General features: G+C 33.8%; 1 protein-coding gene across 1 annotated transcript; it reads left to right on the top strand.

Moving 5' to 3' along the window:
* The first annotated feature begins 8,113 nt into the window (after window positions 1-8,113).
* Window positions 8,114-14,738, top strand: LOC148282533 (uncharacterized). The gene is made up of 2 exons (XM_088224954.1): window positions 8,114-8,214; window positions 13,223-14,738. The coding sequence occupies exons 1-2, from the start codon at window positions 8,203-8,205 to the stop codon at window positions 14,174-14,176; spliced, it is 966 nt and encodes a 321-aa protein (XP_088081080.1). The 5' UTR covers window positions 8,114-8,202; the 3' UTR covers window positions 14,177-14,738.
* Window positions 14,739-16,017: the final 1,279 nt, after the last annotated feature.

The following is a 16,017-nucleotide window of genomic DNA, read 5'->3' as shown; positions in this document are numbered from 1 at the left end:
AAAGAAAAGAAAAGAAAAGAAAAGAAAAGAAAAGAAAAGAAAAGAAAAGAAAAGAAAAGAAAAGAAAAAAAAGAAAAGAAAAGAAAAGAAAAGAAAAGAAAAGAAAAGAAAAGAAAAGAAAAATAAAAGAAAAACCGAATTAACATATGCTGATATTACAAAAATATGATTTATTTGCAGTATACATTTTTTAGTATGTGTCTCAGCTCTTTCCATGCCAATCCAAGACCTCAAACCTTCTTTAAAGTGTTCAAGTGATAATGTTTTGTAGTTCCTTGGTTAGAAGATTGAAAGATCTTGGACCAACATGTAAGGAGTGCCTCTGTGCGAACTTAGTTCTGCATCCTGAAACTGACAGTACACCATCGGATCTATTACTAATACGATTTAAATTATTACTAAACAATTCTCTATTCAAGTGTACATATTTCAGGAACTGAAATAAATATAATTTTCTAAAACTAAGGAGTCTACTCTCTACGTATAATTTATAACTAAGAAATAGTCTATGTTTTTTGTAAATTATTTTAATTATATTTTTCTGTGCAATTTCTATTGAGCGACTATGCGCGTCCAAGACTCCTCCCCACGCCATTATACCATATGTTATCGAAGACTGGATTAAAGCGTAATATACAATTTTTTATCTTTCTTTGGTTAAGATATTTCTCAGTCTTTGGAAAACATAATAAATTGTGGGTACAGCAAAAAGGTGTGTTTATGTGTATTTGTATGAAAATAGTGTAGAGGTGTGTTTGTGTGTATTTATATTAATTATAATGGATTGTTTATTTAAAACACGTGTTCACATGAACCTGTTACGTTTCAAATATATTCAAACCGTTTTTTATTTTTTCATACGTTTTCGAGAAACTTTGCCATACGATTTATTGCTCCAATTTTTACCGCGTGCAAGAAAACATTTATGTTACTACATTCTACTTCCGTTATCCATAAGGGCAATTAGTAAGTTCTCACAATACAAAATTGCCATTAATAAATGGATAGTGGAGGTGGGTTGCACACGGATCGATGAGTGGATCAAGCCAAATAGGTAAAATGTGTGTACAGTTTATGAAATTTGTTGTATTGGTCTGTATAAATTAATTATGTTTTTTATGATTATTTTAGTTTTTTATTGTTTATTATATTAATGGTAATTAGGTTTATTCGATTAATTACGTTTTTTTATTGTTATTATTATGTTAACTTTGTTAAATAGCTAATCTAAGGCATGTTTTACATTCTGTTAAATGTTTCCCTCGGCACGGGACACCCCAGTGAGGGAACATTATTATGTATAAAAAAAAGAATACAAACAATGTAAATGTATAAATAAATAAATATCCAATTTCCCGTGGTACCATAATTCCTCATTGGCCAGTCACATTAAGTCATACTTACATTTCTTTCAAAAATCATCAAATTAGATTTATCGACATTCATCAACAAACGCTTTCTTTACATACATCGTATATTTTTATGTAGTTCGATTATTATCAATTGCATATTACATTTGCCAAATTTTGCGTAAGTAAGCTACATACATGTATGTCTATAAATATAATAAAAAATGTAGGACCAGCATAGTAAAAAAAAATGAGAAAAAGGAGATTTGCATAAATAAAATTACTACCAAACCAGATCTTAAGGTAACGTACATTTTAATATTTAATCATGAAATTAATATTATGACAGTAGTTTTTTCATTTAAGTAAAAGTAAAATAAATTAGATTAAAAATGCCGAAAAGTTTTTTTCAAATGAAGTTAAGTACTTTCCATTGTTAAATACGAGGGTCGTTCGAAAAAACAAAATTTAATTTACTATTTAAAAATATGTTTATTTGCAACATTGCGATTTTGATATCAGTTCAAAAGTGGATGGCTTAGGCGAAACTCTACTTGTTGGGCAGATCCACCACCTAACTTTTTGAAAGAGAGCGCTTTGGGCGAGACGTCTTCTTGCTGGGCAGCTCCACCATCCACCCGTTTGGAAGTGTATACCGCGGGAGAGGCATTTACGCCGTTGGATGCCGCTTCCTGGATGCTGTCAACCACTACTAAAGTAGAATCGCAAAAGATGCAATAAAGTGGTGAACTTGGAAGACATGTCAATTTATAGGCGATATACCTAAGGCTTTGAATCCGTTAACTGTGTTTTCAACAGTAGCAGCGCGGTCATAAGTTTCGTTAAATAATTGTGATGTATTAATGATTTATTAGATAAGGAATATTTTTAAAATCAATAATTAAAAAATAGCGTATTACTCAATTGTACAATCTTTATTACAATATGGTATTGTAGGATGGGGTGGTTCATACGCCAATATATTAAACACTCTTGAAATAGTACAAAGATTAATTATTAAAGTAATTCTAAAGAAACCCTGAACATTCAGTACGGAAAGTCTATTTAAAATATTCAAGGTTTATAAGTAGACACTCTTTATAAAATAAATTCTATTATACAAATACATAAAAAATAAAAAATAAAAGAACTTGAGATGAATAAGTCACTCAGATACCAACATAATATTAAAATTCCTAAATTCCACACAAGTCATGGTCAAAATAACTTTGTCTTCAAAAGTGTAAAAAATTATAGTAATCTTACCAATGAACTAAAAACTGTTTTTAAAATAATATATCAATAAATAAATTTAAAGTAAATCTAAAGAAATTTTTTGAACGCGTGTAAACACTAAATTAAATTTTAATTAGTATGAATGTATCATTGTTTAATGTTTTTTCTTTATATATCTTATGTTTTTATTTTTTCCGCATGTACTCGTATTTAAAATTATATAAACTCTTATAATAAACAACTACAACAGTGTAAGTTACTCTCCAAGCACAAGAATTAATCTCATTTTTGGAGAGTTACAGTGATAACATTTACTAGATGTGTAAAAGTAGACATGTATAGAATTTTAAAAAAACATGTACCTTGTATGAAATTTATTTATAAAAAAAAATTAAAAATAAATGTTTCGGATTGCGTCACCTTTTGTCCGGGGTTTGTTTAAAGTTGGACATGAAATGTCCAAAGGCTTGAAAAGTGAGATATCTAGTGGTTGAAGCCTGTTTGTAGTGTGGCCAGGAAATTACAGAAGAATAACGCCAGCGTAAGCACTTTTTGATTTTTAGTATGCGTGCGAAGTACGAGTTTTTTTTGTGTTGGGCCAACAGTTAGTTGCAATGAAATGCTTTAGCCATTATATATATATATATAGTTGGATAATTTATATAGCGCCATTTTTGTGAAAATCACCTCAAGGGCGCTGTACAATTAATAAATATCCCAGTACGTCTTGCAGGTACAGAGCGCATGGACGGTTGGGATTCTAGTTCCTCGTTTTCAATTAAGATCAATAAAAAATTATAACAGATAGGAGCTAGATTACAGGACGTCTTGCAGCTACAGAGCGCATAGACAGTTAGAAATTTAGCCCCCATTTACACATTTTAAAAATTGACAAATAAATTTAGTGTATTAATGATACTAAAAAAAATAAAAAATAATATGAATAGTAAAAAGGAGTAAGATTACAACACGTCTTGCAGCTACTAAGCGCATAGAAGATTGGAATTCTAGACCCCATGTATAAAATTTAGGTATTTTTAAGTTGGTATATGAAAGCTAGATAACCAATCATCGTGCAGCTACAAAGCGCATGGACGAGTGGAATTCTAGCAAAGTTAGAATGATATCAATAAATTTATAAAAAATAGAGCATAGTAGTAAGTTTGTCAAGTGTTCATGCCAAGAACTAAGCAATAAAAAACTAAATAAATAAAGCACTGTATCAACTCTATGGTTAACAAAGGAAGATAGATGTCCGAAGAGAATCTTTTGTAGACAGTAGGTAGATATCGTCACCATGTGGTCCGTCAGCCATTGGACAAATAAATCAATTTTGATGTTACCAGATTCAAACACTGTCGCAATCTACTGAGAAATGGAATCATGCTCATTATTTTTAATATAATCATGGTGAAATTTACTGTACAGAACTTTGAGTATATACATACATCTATATACTCTAAGGTCCAGAAGCACTAACAACACACACTGCTGTAGTATTAACTCCACGTTCTCTATTTGAAATAGCTCCAATGCGTTTTTTATCTTTTATTGTGACGATCTTCTGGGGCTTCTTTTGAACTTTAGATATTCTCGATTCATCTGCGTTGAAAATTAATCAATGGGTAATCTTCTCAAGCAAATCAAAGGATTGCGTAATAGAGTAGGCCGATGATGTATGAAGTTTTTTTTTTTAGATATCAAAGTGAAAAGGGTCTAAAAAGTTGTCTTTTGGATCGCATTGAAAGTAAAAATTATTTAAAAAAATACTCCATACTACTTTTGGCCCTCAACAGAAGTTGAAGTTTATAACTTTCTAAACATTTTTTAATTATCTATATCGATAAAATTATTTTTTTGTTCGTAAAGATATAACTTAATCACATTACAAATTCGAACACGTTTTAAAACTACCGAAACGCAAAAAAATTACACTCCGCGGAACTGATTCCGTTGAGCGCCTGACTAAAATTGACGAAAACAATGGCACATTAAAACAATGTTACCCATTTATTACAAAACAAAGTGCAACTCACGCCCTTGGATGCTTATATAATAAGATTTAATGCAGATTATACAATTTCATTAGACTGATTTTCTTACTTATATACAAGATGACAGCCGGTTTAGGGCAAAAAATTGACTTTTTCAATTGACAAAACTTCAAGCTCTGGTTGAGGGCCAAAAGAAGTATCAAATATTTTTTTTGCATCCCGAGTAATCTAAAGGGCAACTTTTTAGACCCCTTTTATTTCAAAATTCGGAAAAAATAATTCGCCCCACCCTATTACGTAATGTTTTCTGACAGCATCGATTGTTTTACCTACCGCGATGCAGAACCAACCTGCCAATGGTTATGCCGGTTGGTAGAGCAATCTTGCTACTTAATCGCATCGCCTCGGATGTCGACATATTTCACGACAGTGGGCCTTCCCTTAGGAAAGCACTTTCTAACTTTTAATTTATCTTTTTACATTTTGTTATATTATTTTAATAACATAACTATCTACTGTAATTTGTGATCTCTTATTGTATTTAGAATGAATTGGGTCTTTTTTCTGTAATGTTCTAAATATCTGAATAAATAAATGAAAAATGAAATTCTTTTAGTTCTATCTATTTATGTGACTTCTGGCTGTCTGATGCTCACTTTCGGGTTACGTTTCAATCCATCGTTTACCTGCCATCTTTTTTGTTTGGCTAAAATTATGTTGAATACCATTTCTTTCAACAATATTTTGTGTTTGTCCAAAATTTGTAGAACGTGTCTCACTGTTTAAATTGTCCATTAACTGAAACACAAATAACCATCGACGTGCTTAGTAAGCGACGTGATAACAATTTCTCACAAAAAAAAAACACTCCAATATCTATCAACCATCATTCCAGATTCCACTTGAAATAAGTACGAAAAAAAATAGCTTGGCAACTTTCAGACTGCCCCTCAACTTTTTCCATTGATTCTCATATAAAACTTAATTCAACCTTGTATACGATTTGTAACAAGTAAAACGAGATTATCGTTCCTTGAATTAAATCGTTCGTACTCATAATACATTACATAAAACAATAATTCAGTACAAAACTCTTGACCCAACTATAATTTAATTAACAGTATGTACATACGAGCTATCGATTATAATAATTTACGAGATTCGGTGTATTTATGTATATTCTAATCAAACATACCAGCAGCCGTGAAATTAAAATATGTAAATAGAAAAAGTGCCCAACCCACGTACAATAATTGTAATTTATTAAATAATAATTCACTTTTGCCCAAAAGGCACGGAGAAATTAGAGTTTTATTGAATAAAGTAACACTCATTTTGATTTACTCCAAATTAGAGGTGGTACAAAAATAATTCTTTCGTAACAATTAGAACAGTTTAACAAAAAAAAACAGGTGTTTCTGTATATAAAAACTAGTCAGGATGTTATTAATTCACAAATTAAACCTGCTTCTTAAAACTGCTAAAAAAAAAAACAGATTGGAGCATAGGCGAACAGCCATTCTTTGTACCTTTTTTATGTCCACTCTGCACGCTGCTATCAACTGTTATTTATCCACTTCATAAAACAGTTTGTTTTGTAATACAGTATTTGTTACTGCTACTTTTTATTGAATCAAATAACCGAAACGCCCACCTCAAGTCCAAATGTTTCTAGACAAATTACAACAGAGAATGGAAGAAGATAAGAAAAAGAAGACATTTACTGGGCTTGTAACCTGTCTTTGGCTGGTTTAAGTGGCCACTTTACACACTGTGTAACATTCATCATTTGGTCTATGTTTTAACATTCCTATGTTTTTTTTATTCTTACAATCATAATAAAGAAGCATAAACAATTTTTTTTTAATTCAGGGGTTGCCTAATTGGTGAAATAATTCAGTCGGACGAATCTCAGCTCTTTAATTAAAAAAAACAATATACGGATAAATTGAAGAAATATGAATGTTTTAACATAGGCAAATTGGTGAATGATACACAGTAAAGTGGTAACTCAATGACAGGTCATAAGCCCTGTAAATGCCTAGACTTCCATATTCCATTCTCAAAAATGACATACCTCTCTGTTGCAACAAATTTGTGAGGATATCCAGCCTGTCTACAAACATTTGGACATACTCAAAACGTTGTTTAATAAATTTAGACGCTAGTGCATTATTATTTTATTTATTTATTTTATTTTATTTTATTTTTATTTTATTAGGGAAATCAACAGTTCTACATACATATTTTTAGTAAACAAACAGATATAGTGTATAAACTCAGAACTAATAACAGATTTCCACATAGTATACAAAGTTAGTAAAGAAAATATATATTACATATCAAATAAATACATACAATTTATACATAAAAAAATGTTATTTTCATGTACTCAATAATCAAAGATTTTTTTAATATTAATTTTAAGAACATTAAGTTACTGTAAATTGGGCGGGATAAGGACAAAAATGCTTGAAGAGAGGATAAGGAGGGGGGGGGGAGATATACATATTTATTATTGTAATGTCTACTAAGTTACATAATACATTTTTAGTGTAAATTTTATCATCATACATCTTCCCTTTTCCGCACCCAGCTATGCTTAAGGCACTGCATCAATAAGCAATACACAGCGTAATTCGATCATCTGTAACATGAAGGTAAGATAATCAGTTCTAAACTTCATGAGCTAGTTCAGGAACAGTAAAATATTGCAGTTTACACTACCCATAAAATCTATTCTTCACGTTCACTCAGCCAGAAATCGAACCCACGACCTCAAGAATGATAGGCGAACGCGTTAATCAATACGAACCGAAGCGGACTTATATTCACTCTATTTGCTTATCCAGGATTTTTCCTGAGAGCAGCCATCGAGTCGAAAACACTCGTCCTGGGTCCCGGTTCTGTTTTGCACATAGAACTGTATTATTCATCTGCCTGACGACAAAAACGCTAGTGAATTATAAAATCCATAAATCAGAGTTTCTTTATGATTGAATCCAGTAATTGTTAAAAAAAGATTTGGAAATGTGTAAAGAAAATGTTGTTGATGCAAAATAGTAGCTAAAAAAATATTAAACATTTAAAAGTGTTTACATTGTATGTAAATTAAAGGGGTTTCAGTTCTTTTGCAAAAAAACGTATAATTTTTAGAATTTTCTCAATGATATATTTTTATTACAGGTTACTATTAAAGATTATGCAAATTTTTAAATATATTTTTTTTATATGTTCATTGCATTATGCTTAAGCAATTTATGACGTTTAAGTTTAATAAATATATTTATATTAGCAAATAAAATAAAGTATCTAGCTATTTTTTTTGTTAATTTTCTAGCGGTAGTTTTCGTTCAATTTTTCTTTGGTGATTTCAACGCGTGGAAAGGTATCAAATTTCTAACTTTTTTATTTTCATTCGCTAATCTTTCGTCCTCGGCTCCTGGCCCCGCCCACCGATCCTAGAAGACGGAGGGGGGGTGTCCCGAAGGGTATATAAGCCGACCGTCCTTAAGACAAAGCACATACCACATAGAGCGGTGGCGAGTTCTGTTCGTTCAGCAGCGCTACGGGCTAGTGAAAAGGGATATTTTATTTCAAGAGAGAAGAAACACATAGGAAAAATGAAATTCGCGGTGAGTTACCATTGAAAATTGTGAAAAATCGCGGGTGTCAAGTGCAACGCCATTCATTCATAAAACAAGTGACGTCATACTCGAATACACGGGATTATCAACCTTAAAGCGTTACTACTAAAGGGCTATTGTAACAACTCTGTGTTTTTTTAAATATATTAAATACCGTTCATAAAAAAGTGACGTCATACTTGCACACAAAGGATTTTCCTCTCTAAGACAGACGACGGAAGGGCTTTTTTCGTGTCTTTGTGATTTTTCGATTTTTGACTATTACATTTTTAAATCATGTTACGTCATATTCAAAATTACGCATTTTTTTTTTAATAACGTCATACACAAATGATTTTCTTTCTTGAGGTGTAAAACTAGAAGATGTTTTTATGCCTCGGTGATTTTTTGTTTTTTATTTCATGTCTCTTTAAACTGTTGTTTTTATTATAGTTAATAGTGAAAGCGCTTTGATTTTATTTGTTTTATTCGGTTCATATTCAGCTTAATTTTAATGACGCTACATTTAATGTTTTTATCATGCATTTTCAATTAAATCAAATACTTCATTTGAAGGGCCGCATTTCTTACATAAATTAAAAAAAAAAAAAATATTTTATTTTTATTCGTCTGTTTATTCTAGATTAAAATATATATATTAGGTTGAGTGCATTTCAGCTCTTGTCAGAAGATTTTTAAATAGGATTTTGGTTTTGTTCATCATTGACATAAAAGTTATACCATAGTTAATAAAAACATTTTTGGAGTGAAGTCAGTATGTAACAATGAACGAAACATTTCTTTGTATGAATAATAATTTAACATTAAAAAAATATACAATGAAAATTAATTAAATTAAACTTGAGATACACCTATTAAAATAAATCCTAAAGTATGTTTAATTAAACAGGTTAAAAAAAACATTTAAAAATGCGATTTTAAAGTTGACAGTTCATTTTTTGTAATTTGCAGGTTCTAGTTATAATTTGTTGAATCTCAGTACTACTCAAAATGTATTGAAAAGCATCATAAATAACATTTTAGTCTCTAACATTTTAATTTATTTCCGATTTCCTTTCTTAGGATTTTTACTTGAATGTATCTTTCGAGTGGAAAGCACTCGTCCAGGATTATGTGTATATTTTATACAAACATCGGTATTTTTTTGCCACTTATGCTTACTTACAGAACATCTTGGTACTTGCCCAAAGAAAATATTTGTGGTGTTTTCTCAAAGATATCTGTGGTATTTTTGTCAAAGAAAATATTGGTGGTGTTTTCCTAATGATATCTGTGGTATTTTTTCCAAAGTACATATTTGTAGTATTTTACCAAAAAAGGTACTTAAGGTATTTTCTCAAAGTAGACATTTCTGATATTTTTCTAAAGTAGGCATATGTAATATTTTTCCCAAAGTAGATTTTCTTAATACTATACTTTAGTAAATTATCAATTATCCCAGAGTTCATATGTAATTTTCCCCAAGTGAATATTTGCGGTATTTTCTTGGTTTTTCCAAAAGCAGATTTTCATGATTTTATCAAGTTTAAAAAAAAATTAATGTGTTTTTCCGTAATTCGTAATACGTATTTCCCCAAATTTTCCCAAAGCCGATTTTCGTTGTACTTTCGTAAAGTAAATTATTACAATATTTTCTCTAGTATGTTATATTTGTGGTGTTTTCCCAAAGTAGATCTTTCCAGTGTTTTCCTGTAAAATAAAGAAACAAAGTAATGAATAAAATACAGCCCTAAATTGAATTAAAAAAATGTTTGAAAGACAAACTTTAATTTTAATTGTTTAAATGCACGTTTATCAATTTTCATGATTTGTAAGATTCCCACTAATTAGTTGGATCATAATCGCCGTTAAAACGGCATCATAACTTGACATTTAAAATTAATTACATGCGTCAAATTTGATTATCACCCGTACAATAAAATGAAAATCTGTTCACTTAGTTATTTTATAAGGTTCCAAAAATACTAAACGCATCACTTGCAAAGATATTATGACGACACAAGAACTTAAATTCAGCTATTTTATAAAAATGCAAAATACCCAAGCTTAAAAAATCATCATAACCTCACAGGGATTCGAGTCAGGAACCCCTGTACGCATGTGGCATGCATCTAAATCGATACACCACGTGGACCACCATATTATGGTCTTCAAATTTTACTTAAACTAAACGGTACAATATGTTGTGCCTCAGGGATGATAATCTTGCAGAGAATCGAGCCCGGAACCTGTGGCGTGGCAGGCAAACGCACTAATATTTCATATTTGTTTTTCATAGTGGCAGCATTTCTTCCGAAGTGTTGCCATTGCACCTTACGGCTCATGTGCATTATGTCATCTGAAACCTCAAATGATCCGACGCATGCGCTGTAACACCCTCGAGATTTCAAATTTTGACCGCTAGATGGTGCTAAGTCAATGCCGTCCTAACTGTCAAATTTTACAACGCGCTCAGTGTCAAATTAAAAATAATTTATTTCTCTCTCGTATTTTAAATCGGGTTTTGGTCCCGTGCCTTGTGTTGCGGATCACGGATTAGAGGTCCGAGCTTCCAACCTCACTCTACCCGAATTTGATTTTTATTATAAAATGGCCAAAATTAAAATGTTTGGGTAAATTATAAGAGCGCTTATATTTCTTTGAAAAAAAATTTTTTTTGATAAAAGTAGCCACCTAAAAAGATTCCAAATTTAAATAAATCGCAATTAAGGCCAAAAGTTTTTTAAGCAATTAAGAAAATATTTTTTTATCACTTCCAGTGCGTAGATATGTGTACCGTAGGGTGCTGTCGATAGCTTATACATAGTCGATAATGTATCTTGGTAATTGCTCGCTATGAATTTGAAGTAACAAAAAACCTCTGGGCGTATGTAGATAATAAATAAATAAATAATTATGGGATGATCGAGATACGCCGCATTTAGAGTATCAGTTCAGTGTCCATTGCACCATAAGGGTATGATGGTGATGGTGATGGCATTGATTATTAGTAGTACAATAATATATTTGCATATGAAGCTGAAGTGTATATAATTATCATGTTTAATTTTGCGGAAATCGAACTACCATACATATTCAAGAACGGCTAGTTGTGATTAAATTCACTTATTTAGTAACTAAAAATCTTAAGCTATTACTAATTACATAGAGCTATTTTAAGATTATAACATTATTCAGCATCGAAGCATTAAACTATAATATATCATGCGTAATTGGTGTTCTAAAGCAAGTTCTATTGACATTTTGACATTTGGGAATGTGTCACATAACCTTGCTTTCATTTCCCGCCAATGCAATTGGACCACGCCTGCGCACAGCGGCCAGTACGGTGTTACCAACAAAATCATAATAATTCGAGTACTTACTCGACTGGAAATATCTCATGGCCAACCGGACAATTTTCCGTGTTAGACGCCATAATTTTTTAAACAATGCGGCCTAAAAATCGAGAATCGTGCGCGTCGACTCATGTTATTAAATTCCTTCCGACTGAAAAATTATTACACTTTGCTTTGAGGCCTAATTAACCTTGTAGCAATTAAAGAAACCACTGTTAGTTTACGTCATTTACACTGATTTTATGTATGCACATAATAATTTTAATGAATTTGTTTTGTTGGAAAAGTACTACAATTTTTTCTGGCGTGGTTTTTTTTTTTGAATAAAAACCTTTATTAGCATAAAAAAAACATACATACCTACAATAAAAAAAATGGAACACTTAAGGTTAAACTTGCCTAAAAAGAGTCTGGCTCTTGTGTTTGGCACGTTTACAAAATAACATAAAAATGAAACAAAAAATTCAAAAAAAAAAAAAGAAAATTGAACTTATTATTTCATTTTTATAAATTGATATACACAGGCACATATCATACACACATCTTTATTTTCAAAATATGGTTGATTTTTATTATGTCAAGAAGCTTTTCTTTAATGTATCCTTAAATTTTCCGTAATTTATTTCTTGACGTAGATTTTGAGGTAAATTATTAAAAAGCTTCCATCCTATATAAGTATAATGATGTTTGGCCGTGGTAGTTTTAATTCTCTGTAGAGCGAGGCATCCTGTTCTCAACCTTCCCGCAATACGGTCCGATGTGAAGCTCTCCTTATGCACCTGGAGCATACAACACTTTCCGTAGATATCCTCCACTCTTAAAACATTAAATTCTTTGAAGAGTTCGGTAGTTGAGAACAAGGATGATTTTTTTTATTTTTTTTTTCTGTAGAACATTTAAGGGTCTAAGATGAGCGATAAAAGCCCCTCTCCATCCAACTATTGCATATTGAATGATTGACTGTACTAGAGCATAATAAACTGTCTTCAATTGATCCGTCGTTAAGATACCTCTAAGCTTTAAAAATATCGCTTAAGTTTCTCTTATTAGATATACAAAAAAAAATTTGCTCAAGAGGCATATCTTATATTTCTCTTGTCATTTTATTCTTGAGTTTTGACTCTTAGAGAGGGATATACCTTCATTTTTTTGCATCACAACAGGCTAGATGGCCCAATACCAGTGCTGAACAGCTAGGCTTGAAAAACTCACATTCATTTTTGTGCCCTCACCGGGAATCAAACCTGGAATCTTCCGTGCGTGAGTCCAGCATCTAAACCACTACACCACAAGCCGGCAAACTCTTAACAAATGTTTTCGACTCAATAGTCAATTTTAAAATCGACTTGAAATAGTACGGTTTAATAAAACCTGGTTTCAATTTTTCACTGTCCACGGACTGGCACCGGAACCGTAAGACCGATTACCTTACTTTCCGCATAGTAAAAATTATGCAGATACCACGATTCCTGGCGGGGTAGACATGAAATATTTGTTTTAAATGTGGTTACATGCCGTATATTATACTGTTCCTGGCTGGCTGGCTGTTGTGGCTGGCAACTGAAGCTTTAATAATAAAGTTACACGTTTTAGTAATTAAATTAACACATTAAATTTTCCGTGCGATTTCTAAATATTTATTTCTTTATTTTTTCCAGATCGTCTTCTTAGTTGCGGCCTTCGCCGCCCCCGCCCTGAGCGCGGCCTCCTACAACAACTGGGCCGCCGCTCCCGCCAACATTGTCCTGAGCAATGACGGCAGGAACGTTCTGGAAACTCCCGAAGTAGCCAACGCCCGCGCCGCCCACCTCGCCGCCCTGTCCCAAGCCCAAGCCGTATCCGGCCGCGACAACGGACCCCAGGACGACGGCTCGTACGACAGCATCTGGGAGAAGGACTCTTACGATGCCCCCGCTCCTCAGTGGAACGCCGCCCCCGCTCAGCAGTGGAACGCCGCCCCTGCCCAGCAGTGGAACGCCGCCCCGGCTCAGCAGTGGAACGCCGCCCCGGCTCAGCAGTGGAGCGCACCCGCCCAGCAGCAATGGAGCGGCCCCGCCCAGCAGCAGCAGTGGAACCCCAAGGCCCCCCAGGCTAACATCGCCCTCTCCGCCGACGGACAGCACGTCCTCGACACCGCCGAGGTTGCCCAAGCTAGAGCCGCTCACCTCGCCGCTTTCGCCGCCGCTCAGAAGATCGCCGCCACCGCCGCTCCCGAACAGCAGCAATGGAACTCCGCCCCCGCTCAACAGCAGTGGAGCGCCGCCCCCGCCCAGCAGCAGTGGAGCGCCGCCCCCGCCCAGCAGCAGTGGAGTGCCGCCCCCGCCCAGCAACAGTGGAACGCCGCCCCCGCCCAGCAGCAGTGGAACGCCGCCCCCGCTCAACAGCAGTGGAACGCCCCCGCCGTCGCTCAGCCCGCCCAGTGGAACGGAGCTCCCTCCTGGCAGTCCGCCCCCGCGCAGAAGTCTTGGGCCAACGCCCCGGCTCCCATCCAGCTGTCCCAGGACGGCTCCAACGTGCTGGACACCCCCGAGGTGGCCGCCGCCCGGGCCGCGCACATCGCCGCGCACGCCGCCGCCGCCGCGCCCGCCGCCGCTCCCGCCCGCCACTGGTAACGCTCCCGCCCGCCGCTCCTACCCCTACCGCCACATTGTGATATCTAGTTAATACGGCACCGGTGGCCCAGCCGGTGAGAACTAATACCAACCTAAGACTACTCTCCAATCTCCGATGTCTCGATCCTAGACGAACCCGAAGGACGTAACTTATCTCCGGTAGACATTGATTTAAGCTTAGTTAAGATAAGGGGCCTTTCTTTGAAGTTTTCAAAAAATGAAGTTATCTCTAAAGATCTACCGAAACTGAAGAAATGACGGGGACTCGCGCGCTAGTCCGCTCGGAGCATTTTTCATATTGTATTTTATTTACAAATTCTAAAGAAATTCTACTCACCGCGAATTATTTTATTATTTAATAATTATTTTATTTTATTCGATGTGATGTCTCTCGATGTGTATATAGTATAAAGTAATTTACCTATGTATTTTTTTAATATTTTGTTTGTACTAGTACATTTATTTTAATTTATGTTTATTTTATGTTTTGGCGCTTTTATACTATTGTAAAATATTCCTATGTGTTGAAAAAAAAAGTAAAGCATTTTATATTTAAAAATTACTGATGTGTTTTATTTTTATCTTAAATAAGGGACAATGAAACCAGGTCTGGGATATACTAATCCATCAGAAAAGAGCTCTCAGAAACATATTTGGTCTGAAATGGGATAGCCGTGTTAAAGATATTTATCGACAGATGAAAATACTTATTTTCAAAGCAATATTATTGAACGACATCACCAAGACGATTTTGAGTATTATAAATTTATTAACTCACACAAATTAAAATAAACATTTTACTTTATATCCACAACCGCAGTACAGGCAACTCAAAAAATGTGTCTGAATTTCACTCAACAAAATTAGGCAAAAAGTATCTAGATAACGTCCTATATTTGTGGTGATATTAATGTATTTATTCATTCAAAATTACACTCGTTTTAATATTAATGAACTTATTAAGGCTTTTTAGGCTATGCCCGTGTCAAGCCATAGTAATTAACAATGAATATACATAGTAAAATTAATTAGATTAAGTTATAATGACATGTGATGCAATCTTAGAGTAAAAAAGGTATAAGTAACAAATAATAAAATTCCAAAGAATACAATGCAAAAAAGATAATCAGAAATAATTTTTAAAATATGGTTATACAAATTTAGATTCACATTCAAAAATACAAAATAATGGTATCATTAAAATCTATAGAAAAATAATATATGGTTACGCCACATGTGCATTTAAATTATATCTCTTGCACATTTGCTAGGATGGGGCGTTCGGATTTGTTTAGTACCTACGGGACCCTGGTTAAGATGTTATATTTTTCCTACCGCGGGTACCTATATTGTTCCGGCGCCAGAACAACGACTGAACCGACCGTGTGCACATGTGACAACACAAAAAAATTCAAATTAAAATTATAACATAAACATATATTTCAATGAATATCTGGACAACACGCTTAATAGTACACAAATATATTCAATATTTTGCAGCAGTCTCCTGAAATGGTCTCTTCCCTTAGACAAAATTCAAACTTGTACACATCTTCTGGAAATGGCTTTCGTTTTGGAGAACAAAACCAAAAAAAAATTAAATCATTACATAAACATATATTTTAATAAATATCTGGACAACACGCTTAATAGTGTATAAATCTATGCAATATCTCGCAGCAGTCTTCTGCAATGCTCTCTTTCCTTTGACAGCAACAACACTAGGAAGAAAAATAATTCCGAAGAATTCAATATATGTATTGGAGATACACAATAATAATCTCATACACATTCTGGATATTGTCACTTTCAGTAGATTGTACTTTGCTCGGTTTAGATTA

Source organism: Micrasema longulum, unplaced genomic scaffold, assembly GCF_059751315.1.
Source record: "Micrasema longulum isolate JH-2025_06_02 unplaced genomic scaffold, ASM5975131v1 h1tg000321l, whole genome shotgun sequence".
Classification (NCBI taxonomy): Eukaryota; Metazoa; Arthropoda; class Insecta; order Trichoptera; family Brachycentridae; genus Micrasema; species Micrasema longulum.
This window is presented reverse-complemented; position numbering and strand designations above follow the sequence as displayed.